Source organism: Gigantopelta aegis, chromosome 10 (assembly GCF_016097555.1).
Source record: "Gigantopelta aegis isolate Gae_Host chromosome 10, Gae_host_genome, whole genome shotgun sequence".
NCBI lineage: Eukaryota > Metazoa > Mollusca > Gastropoda > Neomphalida > Peltospiridae > Gigantopelta > Gigantopelta aegis.
In genome coordinates, this window is record NC_054708.1 from 55,244,418 (window position 1) to 55,259,968 (window position 15,551).

Genomic DNA, 15,551 nt, shown 5'->3' on the forward strand with positions numbered 1-15,551 from the left:
TCTCTCTCTCTCTCTCTCTCTCTCTCTCTCTCTCTCTCTCTCTCTCTCTCTCTCTCTCTCTCTCTCTCTCTCTCTCTCTCTCTCTCTCTCTCTCTCTCTCTCTCTCTCTCTCTCTCGCTCTCTCTTTCTTTCTCTAGATATTTCTCTCTGTCTCTCACACTCTGTCTCTCTTTCTCTCGCTCTCTGTGTGTGTGGTCTCTCTCTCTCTCTCTCTCTCTCTCTCTCTCTCTCTCTCTCTCTCTCTCTCTGTGTGTCTCTCTTTCTCTCTCTCTAGATATCCCTCTGTCTCTCACTCTCTGTCTCTGTATCTCTCTCTATGTATCTCTCCCTATGTATCTCCCTCTCTCGCTCTTTGTGTGTGTCTCTCTCTCTCTCTCTCTCTCTCTCTCTCTCTCTCTCTCTCTCTCTCTCTCTCTCTCTCTCTCTCTCTCTCTCTCTCTCTGTGTGTCTATTGTGTTGTCTCTCTGCTAACTTAATTCGTAGTCCAAAGAACGATTTTGTTTTGTACAGATTAAAATTAAAATTTAAAATTAAAATACTTTGCACTCTTAGTATTGTGATGCATTTGCTGATATGTCGGCAATTATACTAATAGTTGCTATAGTGATTTGGATCCAGTGTTCCTTTCTCTATGTACAATAAAATTAGATCTATAGGCTTCGCGCCAGGTTAGCTAATACAAAGAGTTTACAGCTTAGATCACTCCGGCAGAAGCACTTGAATAGGTCGATATGACAGTCACACAAGTCAAGGCAGATGATAAATGTTTTGGCTACACAGACTGATGCTTTTCTTCTTCTTTTTATTTTGGGATATTTCAGTGGTATTCCGTGCTTTTTATTTATTTATTATTATTTATTCATGCATTCATGCATTCGTTCGTTCGTTCATTCGTTCATTCGTTCATTATATACCCACCACCCATACTTTTTTAAATTTAAACTACGTAGGGGATGCAGAAGGCTGGAAATCCCGCATTGGAAAACCATAAAATTAAACGTTTTCTAGAAAAAGCATGCCCCCGTGCTCTCCCCCCCCCCCCTCCCTCGAACCCCACTAACCCATCAAATTTCCATTCCCCGGGCCATCGCACTGGCGGTGCCCCCCTCCCTCCACCCTCTGTCTCTCTGTCTCTCTCTTTCTCTCTCTCTCTCTCTCTCTCACATACACACACACCACAGAAACACAAACACACACACACATTCAAAGACACTCCGTGGGCCTGTCACGTATTCATATGTCAAAAGATGCAGCAGACCTATCAGACAAGTGATAAGCATGTCATTCTGGAACAGTCCTTGTGGATTACCGTTACAAAATTGTTCAGTTATTTAGACAGATGATTCGATATCACCCTCAAGTTTAAAATGTGATCATATCATTTGATCACCTTTATTCTTCATGGGAAAATTAATTAAAATACAAAATCAGCGAACCGTAACAAAAATTTTTTTAATCGAGTTAGACACTGTTATCATCCCCCTCAATCCAGTGATTACAGCTTTGTTTCCATTCTAGGCTAATGAGGCTATATTACGGTAACAGCTTGTCGGTATGTTGGAACTAATTCAGCGAGGTTGTCCCGTAATACCAATATATGTTGCTAAATGTTGAGGCAACGATCAATAAAACTGCGTTTGTTTCATAATTTGCAATATTTAACACAGCTAGCTATTAGTTTTAGCGCTAAATTTAAAAGAATAAAAAAAATTGTAAAGCATCAGCATTCAAAACATTAAATCTGGAAATGTGTTTCCGGCGATGTATTTGCAACATGTCATTTAAAGGACTGTCCAAAGTTTTGTACTATTGTAAGATGTTTCCGACTATTAAACAGAGAATAATACACGAGTGGCCGTTAGATACCATTTATCTCACAACGAGTTCTTTTAAAATGTATCTAAATAAAGCGAAAGCGAGTTTGACACGTTTTTAAACAACGAGTTGTAAGATAAATGGTATCTAACAGGCACGGATATATTATTCTATTTCTTCTTACTAATCCCCCAAAACCAGGTTTTAAGCCAGTCGTATGTCTTGAAATTGTTAACGTATACGTGCATGTGTAAACAAGCATGTGTTATGAAAATTGACGAATGATGTTCTCACCAAGGGGTGTGTAAGAATATAATTTAACGAACTAAGAACACATACTAAATATAGTTTCTTGTTTTGAATATCAGTGTCTGTATATTCATGGCATTTCTGATCGTCCTAATGTTTGTAAGTACCTCAAACTGATTTGGTCTCCCAATAATTTCGTATCGATATATTTGGGAATAAAATGAAGTTTGACCTATAGGTAGTATAAACACCAGGACGATCAATGTGAAACACATTTAATATTCAGCCACTGATATGTTATGCAGGAAAAATGCATTTAATATTAAATTTTAGTCATTAAAACGTCTCCGTTCGCAACATCCTATAACAATAGCAATGGACTCAGGAATGTCCCTTTAATATTAAAGAGACTGCTTACTTGTTAATGATCAGATTTTGCATTCATATATGTACTTAAATCAATATATGATACTTATCTACATACTTTTAAGTATTTAGGTCAGTATCATATGTTGATTTAAGTATGTTTATGAATATGCCCCCAGGACCTAGTGGGGATTGCAGATGAACGAGCTGCTGCATCCTCAATATATGATACTTATCTACATTGTTTTAAGTATTTAGGTCAGTATCATATGTTGACTTAAGTATGTTTATGAATATACCACCATGGCCGTATCTAGTCTAAAATATGGATGGGTACACTACATATCAGCTACAGAGTGTGCTCCAAAAAGACAAATAGGGTACCTTTCAATTAAAAGATGCACCCGTTATTTTTCTGGGAGTGCAAATAATCCATTGCCACCCTCCCTCCATCCCCACCCTGCAGGTACGGCTCTGCTATATATATATATATATATATATATATATATATATATATATATATATATATATATATATATATATATATATAAAATTGAATAACAAACGATTTATTTAAACTATAAGAAGGCTGGGTATTGTCCATTTAATTTACGTAATGGCATTGCTCAAAATATATTGCTTGTACATTTAATATTGATAACCCATAAACAATAATTTATGAACGGTGACTGAACATACTAGTATTGGAAAACAATGGGATGTTGAGCTCAGAGGAAAAAAGACAGCATAAAAAATGAAACACGATCGATCAGCATATGACACGTGCCATTTCTAGCATCAGTCAGCCTTTTTTCTTTCTTTCTTTCTTTTTGCCATTATGGGAAAACCCAGGAGAATAGCAAAAGATGCCGAAAAACGTTTTAAATAATCATATGGATGTAACATGAAACAATAAAACAAAGTCAGAGGTTCAAATAACGACAACTGCATTTAATGCGAAAGTACTCGTCTTTGCCAGAAAGAGACGCATATAACAGAATTAAGATAAGTGAAACAACATGAAGAAAATAACGTGAATTCAGTGTCAAAATATATATATATATTTTTACTCTTCCAAAGGCTTTTAATTTTTATAATAAAGCATAACATCTTAAACATTATCACATTTGAAAAGGAGTAACATTTTCAGGAAACAGTTCATATATATATATCTGTATATACAACACAACCGGAAATGCACAAAAGCAATCTGTAGATATTAATGAGTTAAAGATTCACAACAGATCTACCAAACATTTTGATTGTTATTGTTGTAATAATAACACATACACCAACTGCACTGAAAAAATAGCCAAAGGTGTTGTTAATACAAGTGCACATATTACATATTAGTTTACTACGAAGTTTACACTGATCAGCGATATCACAAATTGCGTGTGCTGCCACGCGGAACCTACGTAACAATAAGCTTGACTAGCACTGTAATATTATACACAATACAAAGGACGAGGCGACGTGACAATATTACAAGTACAGTAACTATCCGTAAATATGGAATAACAGGCTAATGGCAATATAGTATGGGCTTTATCCTGTGAGGATAAGAATGGGCAACTCCGCGAGACTTGCCGGGCGGAATTCGCCAATCGTCCTGAACAGGATAAAGCCGATATGGCATGGGTACTCTATTTACGTGCCCCTATCCACTTCAGGTTAAGCACGCCTATCACGGATTTGATCCCGACTTCGCCAGTGATCAATTTCGGGACAGTATAAAGCCGATAAGCTACACCATTAACCAGTTGTTTCATATATTTATCCTGCAACCACCGTTTGTATTGGTCAATTATCATGACCGATTAAAGCAAAGTCATAAAGTGATACTAGCAGGATATCGCTTATCACGTGATAAAAGACAATTAACTGGCGTCACAGTTTATGAACACAGTGGATTATAAATGACGTCATGTAAGAGTGTTGATGAAAAATGAGGTATAACGAGTGAAGTAACGGTCTGTGAGAAAATGCTGCCTGGGAAGGATGAATAAAGCTATTAAAATATTTAACATGAAATCAACAGTGAAAATAATTAAAATGGCAACTTCTGGTGGCTTGAATACACAATGGCACAGTGAATAAACAAAACCAACGAACGTACTCTTAAAACCGATCATAAATAATACGTAACTAGCATCACCGGTGACAACAACTACTATGGATAACATACCAGACAGAAGACTGACTAACAGACAAACGGACAATTAACTGTTACTTTTAAAATCAGACACAATAATATATAATTTGAGTTTTATGTCATGTTGTTCTCTCTAACTTCGTTTATCGAAGAATTGTGTTAAAGCTTCACAGTGGCCTAAACCCCTTAAATGGGCATGATGTAGTTTTGTAATAAACTGTTCATTGTCAGCATTAATTTGCGTAGCACCATAACGATGACGTAGTTCACAATGAGTTTGTCGTCACGGCCAGCGGAAGTGTGCTGGTACCACTACAAGAGGTGTCCATGTAAGAACTCGAACTACTGGTCGCGTTGGTGCAAGGTAGAGACGCACTAGACGCCAGCAGTTTCGCTTCTTTCTTAATACGCTGCTTTAAATGTACTTTGGCGTGTCTTTTCTTTTCGTCACTGCGGGCAAACTTTCGTCCACAAATGTCACAAGAAAACGGTTTTTCGCCCGTGTGGGTGCGAACGTGAGTGGTCAGGTGGTCGCTGCGACTGAAGGACCGCATACACACTTTACACTGAAACGGTTTCTGTCCCGTGTGTATCCGGATGTGACGTGTGAGTTCGTCACTGCGCGAGAACCGCCTATCACAGTTTTCAACAGGGCAAGGGTACGGGCGTTCGTGAGGGGGCGTTTTACTTGGCCTGTTCGGGTAGCGCCTCGGTTTAAGGGGCAACAGTTTTAGAGTCTGGTTGTAGGGTTGGCTGAGCGTGGATTTAACGTCTGTTAGGCTGGACACGGTCGATGACGACACAAAATCCATGGGATCGGCTGACGTAAGCAGATACCGATCGTCCATCTCAGACACGGGTTCGGATTTGATAGATTTCTGCACCGGCTGGAACTGCAGCGACATGGTGGTAATGGCGTCCACGTTCTGTTGAGGTTGGGCCACCTGCAGAGCGGTAAAGTCCGGCAATGGGGTGGTCGTTGTCGTTCCGGTGACGGGCGAAACCGACCATTTTAGATCCGCACTCAGATTAGTGTTTTTGTTAAACTCAGAAATTTGCATCTGTAGAATAGTTTCTGACAGCGTGTTCTGCTGGAAACCCATCACAGATTGTTGCTGCTGCTCGCACTGGCCCGACTGGACCTGGCTACAACTGTACATGGCTGGCTGGGGCTGCTGCTGCTGCTGCTGCTTCATCGACATGCTGTTCATATCCAGATCCATCGACCCCGACAGGGCTATGGACTGGGAATACGATGGCGGTGGTGGCGGCGGCGGGCTGCTGTAGCTGTCGCTCCTGCCAAACACGTCGCCGACAGAAGGCATCTGCGGTTCTGGCGTGAGGGACTGGTTGGACCCTGGCGTCACCGGCGACCCGAAGCCCTGCGAGTACTGGTCGCAGTTGTCCGAGAGGCTGCAGACGTCGGCCTGCGAGTGGCATTGCGGAGAGGTGGCCGACGTCGGCGACGAGGTTCGCGACGAAAACACGGACACGTCGGTGTTGCTGTCGCAGGTCTGGTCGGCGCTGCAGGCGTCCGGCGTGTACGCCGTGCATGTCACGGGCACGTAGGGACTGCACGTCACTGGGGTGTACGGTGAGCACGTCGTGGCCGTGAACGCGTTGCACGTCACGGGCGTCGTGTAGGCCGGTAGACCGCTGTAGTCGCACTGAACCACGGGTCCGGAGCATGGATGTTGTTGTTGATGTTGCTGCTGCTGTGGTTGCTGTAGCTTTAACACTTGTCCATTATTGACCGCTTCAGACAAGATGGTGATCAGGGGTGACAGCGGAGTGAGGAACGATGCCAGTGATGGGTTGATGCCTTCACTGATGGTGGATGTCGGCGTCACGGACGACGTCACCAGGGTCCCCTTGTAAGAGATGGTGTGGGTCACACTGCCTGCCTGTGGAGCTTGGCATCTGTTTGGCAGCATCCCATCGGCTGGTTTTCCTTCCGTGACGTTGATGGAGGTCACAATATTGGCTGGAAAACACAAACAAAACGAGACATGAGTATTGAACAACAAAATGGAAATCAAAGTTAATAACTGTCCCAGAGTGCCAAAATAAATAAATAAATAAATAAATACAGCTTGATTTCAGATAACCAACACCACCACCAAGCAAAAAAAAAAAAAAAAAAAAAAAAAAAAAAAAAAAAAAAAAAAAAAAAAAAAAAAAAAAATAACAAATTAATAAATGAAAAAAGAAAATCATAAATAAAAATGAAAAAAATATATATATAAGACAATACACTACCTAGACACTTCTAAAACAAATCTAATAGGAAACACTGTTTAATTGTGAGAGTGGGGGGGACAGTGTATTTGTATAATTAGCGTATTCAAAAGGTTTATTTTAAAACAACTTAATATTCACACTGGTTTTATTATGTACAATCAGAAAACAAATGGGCACAAAAAATTAAATGTCAACAATTTATAAATTAGAGACAGATATTACTGCACAATGGATAAAATGTATTAAACTAAGATGTATCGGCATAAAAAAATAATAATAATAAAAAATAAAAATAAAATCTATTTGTTTCTGATTTAAGATTTATTTTTCAACCCGTACAACGCAAATAAAAAGGACGCGAATAAAGTCTATCTCCATATTCCAGCGACTCATGAGTATGCCTGCGTCACGCCAAGACATACGTCAGCAAGCCAGACTGACGTCCATACTCGAACACGGCGACCTCAAGAGTTTAACCTGAGCCAGTGTGTTTAATATTGCAGTGGTACGGCAATAGCAGAACAACAGCTGTTACCAAATACTAATGTCTTGATTTGTAGTGACGTTAGTAACACAATCATATTATCGCTTGCCTAGCTAGTCGCTTGCGTCTGCTTCTGGTCGATCACGACCAAAATGAATGAACGAGCTAAAAATAACTCCAAAATGGAGATATTTCCCACGGTCTTATACAGGTGGTATATCCACTGTATGAACCGATATAACATAACATGACTGTATTAAAAGGAATATTAACACTACTTAATAATATTTATATACATGATAGCAATAAATACTTAAAAAATATATATAGTAATATGCATAGATGTAATCCCATTGAAAGCAGTCAGTCCGAACAGCTGATTGGGAACACTATGTCTTGGGGAAAATGAACGAAATAGATCGGAAACCTACCGGTTGTTGTTATAGGAGGCGGTTCCAGAGAATCTGGTCCAAAGAATGTTTCGTCTGAACATGTTGTCACAGGCGTATTAAGTGAATCGTCAAGCGACTCGGATACTGTCCGACTTCCAAGAAAACTCCCGGCTTCCGACAGGCTCGGTGTGTCGTAGCACAAACTATGAATATCTGCCAGGGCAACCCGAGACAAAGCATCAAGACCGTCCATAATCATTTCGACGTGTTTCGGTAGTCGCTTCCAACTTAGAAATACTATGTCCATAAACACAAACTACCACGACCTAATTAGTCGTAGATTGTATCATACACGGCTGTACGGAACTCAGAAATACTACATGAACTAGTGACTGTAAACTTATGAATGAACGGTCCGCTTATATACGGGGTTTTATGAATGAACCTACGCGCAGCGTAGTGACCATATATGGAATAGGCGTATTAAGCATCAGCCAATCGGAGCTGAAGTCACCTTGACGTCAGGTGACGTATGCATAAATAAACGATAAGCTTCAGGATCAATTATCTTCGCCTAAAACTAGGTCACCCCTCCTGTTGGTTTAAAAACATCATTTTATTTTTTAAATTGCATGCACATGTTGTATGATAGTAGTATCAAACTATATATACACTTATTTTTAAATGACAAGTGGCAATAAACGAGAAATAAGCAAACGTAGTAAATCTACTACATATTAATGAGCCTCGATTTAACATTGACCTTTACCGGACGGAGTAATCAATGACCATATATGGCAGACAAAGAATGTGCTACGTAACAAAAGAGAATACCACCATTATGCGAATTTGACGTCACAGATCAGCTGGAGGAAATAAGCTGACCATATATGGTGGTTAGTCTTCCGTTTTTGTTCGGAAATGATCGGATTTATTGATTTACGAAAATTATCTTTCGGCTTGACGTATTTAGCCGAAAATACCCGATTGTTTCGGACGGAAGTAACTGAAAATAGCAAGTTGATAAATCTGCAAAACATGCTATAGGCCAAAATAATTTCTTTTCCCGGATTTCCGAAACTAATAATTTAAAAACAAACAAAATGTTTTGAAAGTTAGAATAATATATCATTTGACAATCTGATTATAGGCTGTTTTTTTTATTATTATTAATTTTATTTTAATTTATTTTTCATATTTATTTGCACAGGTAATTTAGGGGCGTAGGCAGCTGGGTGGGGGTGGGTGGTGGGGGGGGGGGGGGGGGGATGGGGGGGGTTTGGTGGGGTGGGGGAGGGTTTTGAGTGGGAGGTTCGAACGAACCGTTTTTGTATACATTGTAATGTTAGGTTGTTCATATAGGCATAGCAGTACGGGCTCCCATTTTTTTAAGGGGAGGAGGGTGAGGCTGATTTCCCCACGAATTTATCGAAAATGCCCGAATATTTTCTTTCAAACAGTTTTTGCATATAGATGTCCAGGAAAAATGTAGACAAAAGGGTTTATGTTAGGACCCCCCCCCCCCCCCCATTCAGATCATGCTATGACATGTTTAATTATTATTTTATTTTGATCGTTCTTGGCAGATTTTTTTCTGTGACAATAATTTTGTTTGTTTGTTTTAAATAACACACAGATAATTTCAACCCTGAAAATATATAAATATCAATATTTTTATTCTCAAAGTGTATCCTTTCGTTTATTATTATTATTATTATTATTATTATTTGCTTGTTTTTATTATTATTACTATTTTAATCTCTCTCTCTCTCTCTCTCTCTCTCTCTCTCTCTCTCTCTCTCTCTCTCTCTCTCTCTCTCTCTCTCTCTCTCTCTCTCTCTCTCTCTCTCTCTCTCTCTCTCTCGCTGGCATTTTACCGCCTAGGTACCCTGAAACGTCCGGTTTGTATATTCATTGTAAATGTTCATTATTGGGAATAATCTCTTATTGTTTCTAGTCTATAGCATTCTTTTTGCTTTAATTTTAGGGTATTTTACTGGCAAACTACTTTTTAAAGTCAGTCTTGTTGACAATACAGGTGTTCACGAATAGCAAATGACTGAATTACAGTATTACAACATATAGCAATAGCTACTGAAGAGGAGAAAACATGAATTCTTGATGACGCTGTGTAAAATTTTTTTAATAAAAATTAATAATAATAAGTATAATTAATGTTTTAATTTTTTATTTTAGTGAACACGAACAGAACAGAACAGAACAGAACAGAACAGAAAACTTCTTTATTTTGCTTAAGGCCACCAGCCGGTAGCATTAGAGGATTGTATACATGTTACAAACTGTACGGTCTTTGTAAAAATGCAAGTGTATTTACAGAGGGATGGTTTATATTATCTTTTTTATAAATATATCCCCCCCTAGAATTATCGCTCACCAGTCTAGACCCCCCTCCTCAATAGTCCCTGCACACGTGTCTGAAATGATATATATCCTCTATAATTATTGTCTGTAGTACATACTGAACATTTTCTTTGTTTTTTTTAAAATCCTTTCGAATCTACTTTTCTCACTATTAAAAGTTAGCAAAGAAGTATGATATTCAATAATTGAAAGATATAATAAAAAAGAAGATAGATATATATATATATATATATATATATATATATATATATATATATATATATATATATATATATATATATATATATTGTTTTTATGCTGACCAGTTCTTATAATTTCCGTTAGAGTTCATTTTAAGTCGCGATGATCTATAAATTTTATACAGAATAGATAATTTTCACCCAGAATAATAAAATTCTTTATTTATATAAGAAAGAAATAGGGTAGCCATTTTTCTTAAATCAGCGAAAATAGCAACATAATTGGATGTTCTCGTATACAATGAAAATGCTCCACTGCTATTTCTCCTGTTAAAACTACCGACACTGTTGTTGAACATCACTGCTACAATAAATGTACATGTACAGTTGTATATGAACATGGAATATGGATATTTAGTAAGACGATCATATCTCTACAAAACATTTTTAATTAAACCAAACGCATGTTTATAACATCATCCCTTTCTTTCAAAAAATTAATCACAACACCAAACACGCTTGCTTTCAAGTTAACCTTGTGTTTTCTCCCACTAAAACATGTTTTTGACAGTTAAAGCGTTTCTAATGACTATACTTACATATTTAATACAGTCTCCTGTTCAGAATGTGAGTGTCTGCATAAAGAATTGATTTCTTGTCGTCCCAATGTTTGTAGTAACCTAAACTGGATTTTACTTTCCAATAATTTCGAACGTACAAAATATATATTATACTTTTAATGTTAGCAGAACAGAATAGAACAGAACTTTATTACACTCAGGGTCATCGTTCGATGGCATTTGAGGAATACAAACATACATATATAATATAACAGCATCAAGACGACAGGGTTTGAAAAAATAATTCATAAATTGTAACTAAAAGTCTTAGGAGGAACAGAAATGTTTGTTGATAATACATGTAGTTATAAATCTACACAAGTTTCTAAAGATGCCTATATTTTTATAATTAAAACGCTGTTTAAATTGGTTAGATTTTACTCCCTCCCTGTATTGTGTTTAACTTCCAAGATAGTTTTCTTTTCTTTCTATTTTATACCTTGCTGGCTTACTTGTCAAACATTTTATTTTATTTCTTCTCCTGAATATGTTTTTTTTTCTGACGAAACGTTAATTATTTTTATATATACTTTTAACTTATGTGGTTTCAGTGGAAACAATTATTTTGATTTTTTTTTTATATAATATATATTAAGAAATTAAGAAATAAAATGAAGTTTGAGTTAATACAAATATTAGGACGATCAGAAACATTTTGAATATAAAGGCGCTGATATTCTAAAAAGAAAAATGTGTTTAATATGTAGCTGTAGTCGTTAAAAAAGGCTCTCCTTGTCGGAAAAATGTAAATGTCAGAAAACTGATGACAGTTTGTTTAATTTTACATATTACATGTCTGTCGGATACTTTTGACCCAAACCCAAGCCAAACCACACGACGCATACTTCATAATTCTTCAAAAACAGGCCAGTTAGCTCGACTGTATACGCTTTGTATATTATACATGAACGTATAATACTTTCCACTATTTTTGTCTCCGATTTTAAATATTTTAAAAGTCTTATAGTTTAATTCCACAGAGAAGTAATTTTATATGCATGTTGTTAAAATCTAAATGTAAATCTTAAATTATTTTATTGTTCATAATAATACTTATATATAAATACTTTAAAAGGATTGTCCTAAGTTTACTGCCGTTGGAAGATGTTTCTGAATAATATAGAGCCCTTTTTAACAATTAAAAGCACATATTAAATATATTTTAAGAATTCTCTGTTAAAAAGACAATATATGTTTCTAGGCGTCCTAATATTTGCTGCAGTCGAATCTTCTTTTCATTTTCTAATATGTAATTGTTTTCGTAAGTACCAAATTATTGGGAGACAAAATCTAATCTCTTTTTCTAGAAACATCTAGGCATTCAAAAATACCTTGCATACACAAATGTTTTAATTATATTAGTAGCTAAACACTGGTGGTGTTAAGGATGGCTGAAAGTTTTAGAAGCGATTCTACTATTTAAATTACACGTACTAGTATTGGCAATTTGGTGATTTTGTTTTAAACACTTAACATTAATGTTGGTTTCAGCAATTTAAAAAATCCGTTTCCATCTTACAATAATGAAAATTGCTACATGACTTCACATAGTTTGCGGATGAGTTTTCTTTTGTACCCCGATAAACGTAAAAGAAATAACAGACAATTCTTAAATAATGGTAATACATAATAGTAATAATAGTAATATTAAAAACCTAACATATTGTAAGGTAACTTATTCAAATGTTAAAAAACCCAAAAAAACAACAACTTTCTAAACCGTGATATAACCATATAATAAATACATTTTTATGTAATACATAATTATATTGTATATGTACATATATATATTTTTTGTAGCTATGGGTTAGTTGTTAAAACATTCAGGCATGTGTACAGAGGAAGTTTCAGTAGTCGCCCCTCCCAAACGTATTTTTAAAAATTAAAAAAAAATCCGGGGGGGGGGGGGCATGACCTGGCCCCTCCTAGAAATTTCACTCACCACAGTTTAGACCCCATGTACAATTCCCTGCACGCATGACATTTATTAAAATATTTCATTTCATGAATTGGATTTAAAAAATAAGAAGAAGAAAAGAAAAGAAAAATCAATTTAAAAATATAATAAAAAATATGTTAATAATATTTGACACCTGTCCTTGTCCCCGATGTTTTGTGTGTGTGTGTGTGTGTGTGCGTATGCATGCATGGGTGTGTGTGTGTGTGTGCGTGTGCGTGTGTGTGTGTGTGTGTGCATGTGTGTGTGTGTGTGTGTGTGTGTGTGTGCATGCGCATGTATGCGCATGTGTGTGTATGTGTGCGTGCATGTGTGTGTGTGTGTGTGTGTGTGTGTGCATGTATGTACATGTGTGTGTGTGTATGTGTGTATGTATGTATGTATATATATATATATATATATATATATATATATATATATATATATATATATATATATATATATATATATATGTATGCTGTTGAAATATATTACTGCACAAATAATTATTTGTATTTAACACGGTCCACCATAAACGTACGAGGCATGGGGGCGGGGGGGGGGGGGGTGTAACTGCCCCCTGGTGCTGGAGCAAAACCACAAATTCGGGCAAAAATTATACAGATATTCGGGCAAAATGAGCTGACCTGAGACCTTCAATCTGCTGAGACGTTTTACCATGTATTTTCATCATTCTACACTCAAAATTAGTCGTAATCCGTGTAAAGTGTGTAGTGATTCGTTTGCAACCCTGTATAGCTGTTTGGGAGTAATGCTAAAATTAATAAATGTTATTATCCAGATTCGGGCATTTTCGTTTAATTCAGGCAAAAGTCAGCCTGCCCGCTTACGAAAATGGAAGCCCGTACGCCTATGCGGTCAACATACAATCTGTACATTGCCAACCAACTCAAATTAGCATTGTGAAAAAAAAAACCCAAATCAAATATTTATATATATTTCACTCAATAAAATTAGTAATGAATATATTTTTGTAATGTTAATTTAATGACTTTTTGTAAGCCTGATTGAAAATGAAAGGATTTGTGAAATTTAAAAAAACAAAAATGGAAACGAGATAAAATGCTGATGTGGCAATCTCAATACTACGTACTCCACAGCATCTTTCATGTAGTCCGACTTGAGTTATCTCCCTTGACACTTTGGTCTAGTAGTAAAGTTATTCATCAAAGGGTGTGTATTTCTCGGATGTTATGTTGCCTATCGCGAGTATCCACACAATGTACTTAGAGGGTGTAGGTGGGTTTACTGGGGCGAAGAACAAACACAAGTTATCAAAAATTAGTTTTGTATGTATTACTTAAATTTTAATTGCAATAACAATTCCAGTACAGCACAAGACTGAACAAGAACATATCTGCAATATCCACTTTGACAGATATAAAACAACACCAATATATAAACTGACGATCAAAAGAAAGTATACCAATTATTTTTATGATAAATAAACACAATACTCGTTCATGGAAGGTTAGATAGGTTCCAGTATTGTTCGTTATAATGCAATCGTAATTCACATGAAACATATTGTATACCTCAGGATAATTCGGAATGTTTTCAAATTATTTTCAAATCACTGGCATGATTCTGCAAGTAAGGTTTTGATTGGTGGACATGAGCTCCAACTGGCTGCTGTTAGATCCACATGTAATAGTGGAGCTAATTTTAATTAGATTGTTATTGTCATTGACGGAAATCTGTCCGACGTCGGGTCCATGCTTGCATACTTGCACATGGTGGACATACACGCTATTGAAACATGTTCTTTGTGGTCCAATTTATTCACCTTCGTTATGAGTGGTCCTTTATGAAATCGCACATTTAATCCCTAGTGCTGTTGTGAACTGTGATATTATCATGTTATGGGTTTTATTGAGTATACGCGTGTTTATTTATCGCCAAATTACTATATACTATTCAAAAGAAGTTAAGGGTCAAAAATATTTGTGCAAATAAAAATAAGCTAATATGCTAAAATTGTGACGACTAATGACAAATTATTTATTTGATGTCTCAAGAACAGAAAGCACAAAACAAAAAACCTTTGCTTGGAAACTAGTTTACTACCCAGATGGAGAAAGTCATGCACCCCCAAAAATTATGTTCACACATGTAGTAGAAGCGTCAGTAACTGGTGTAGCCACCATTAGCATTCACACATTCTTGACAACGTTGGCGCATGCTGTTAACCAGGCGTTGGAAATAACGTTGAGGAATCGCTTGCCATTCTGCAACTAATTGCTGAGCCAGTTGCTGGAGGTTGACGGCAGGGACGTGATGTGATCGAACTCACCTCCCTAGTTCATCCCACGCATTCTCAATGGGTGACAAGTCTGGTGAATATGCAGGCCATCCATGTGCTGAACGTTCTGCGGCTGCAGGAAATCGGTCACCACCCTGGCATGATGAGGTCTTGCGTTGTCGTCCTGGAACCAAGCTCCTGGTCCAATCCGCTGCAGAAGTGGAATTACAAAAGGTTGAACAATCTCGTTGAGATAACGCTGACCAGTCAAATTTCCATTAATGATGTACAGAGGGGTTCTGTGATTCATGGATATGCCCGCCCACACCATTACACTTCCTCCTCCAAATGGTAGATGTTAAACAACGTTAACATCAGCAAATCTTTCTCCTTGATGACGGTAAACACGAGCCCGGCCATCATTGAACTGGAGCAAGTACCGTGACTCATCTGTGAATAATGTCTCTGC

At 37.1% G+C, this 15,551-nt stretch overlaps 1 protein-coding gene across 1 annotated transcript; it reads right to left on the bottom strand.

Moving 5' to 3' along the window:
* Positions 1–3,360: 3,360 nt before the first annotated feature.
* Positions 3,361–8,123, bottom strand: LOC121384815 (early growth response protein 1-A-like). Its single transcript, XM_041515407.1, has 2 exons — positions 7,742–8,123; positions 3,361–6,569 (listed from the first exon to the last, which is right to left on the bottom strand). Exons 1-2 carry the CDS (start codon positions 8,007–8,009, stop codon positions 4,852–4,854), a joined length of 1,986 nt encoding a protein of 661 aa, XP_041371341.1. The 5' UTR covers positions 8,010–8,123; the 3' UTR covers positions 3,361–4,851.
* Positions 8,124–15,551: the final 7,428 nt, after the last annotated feature.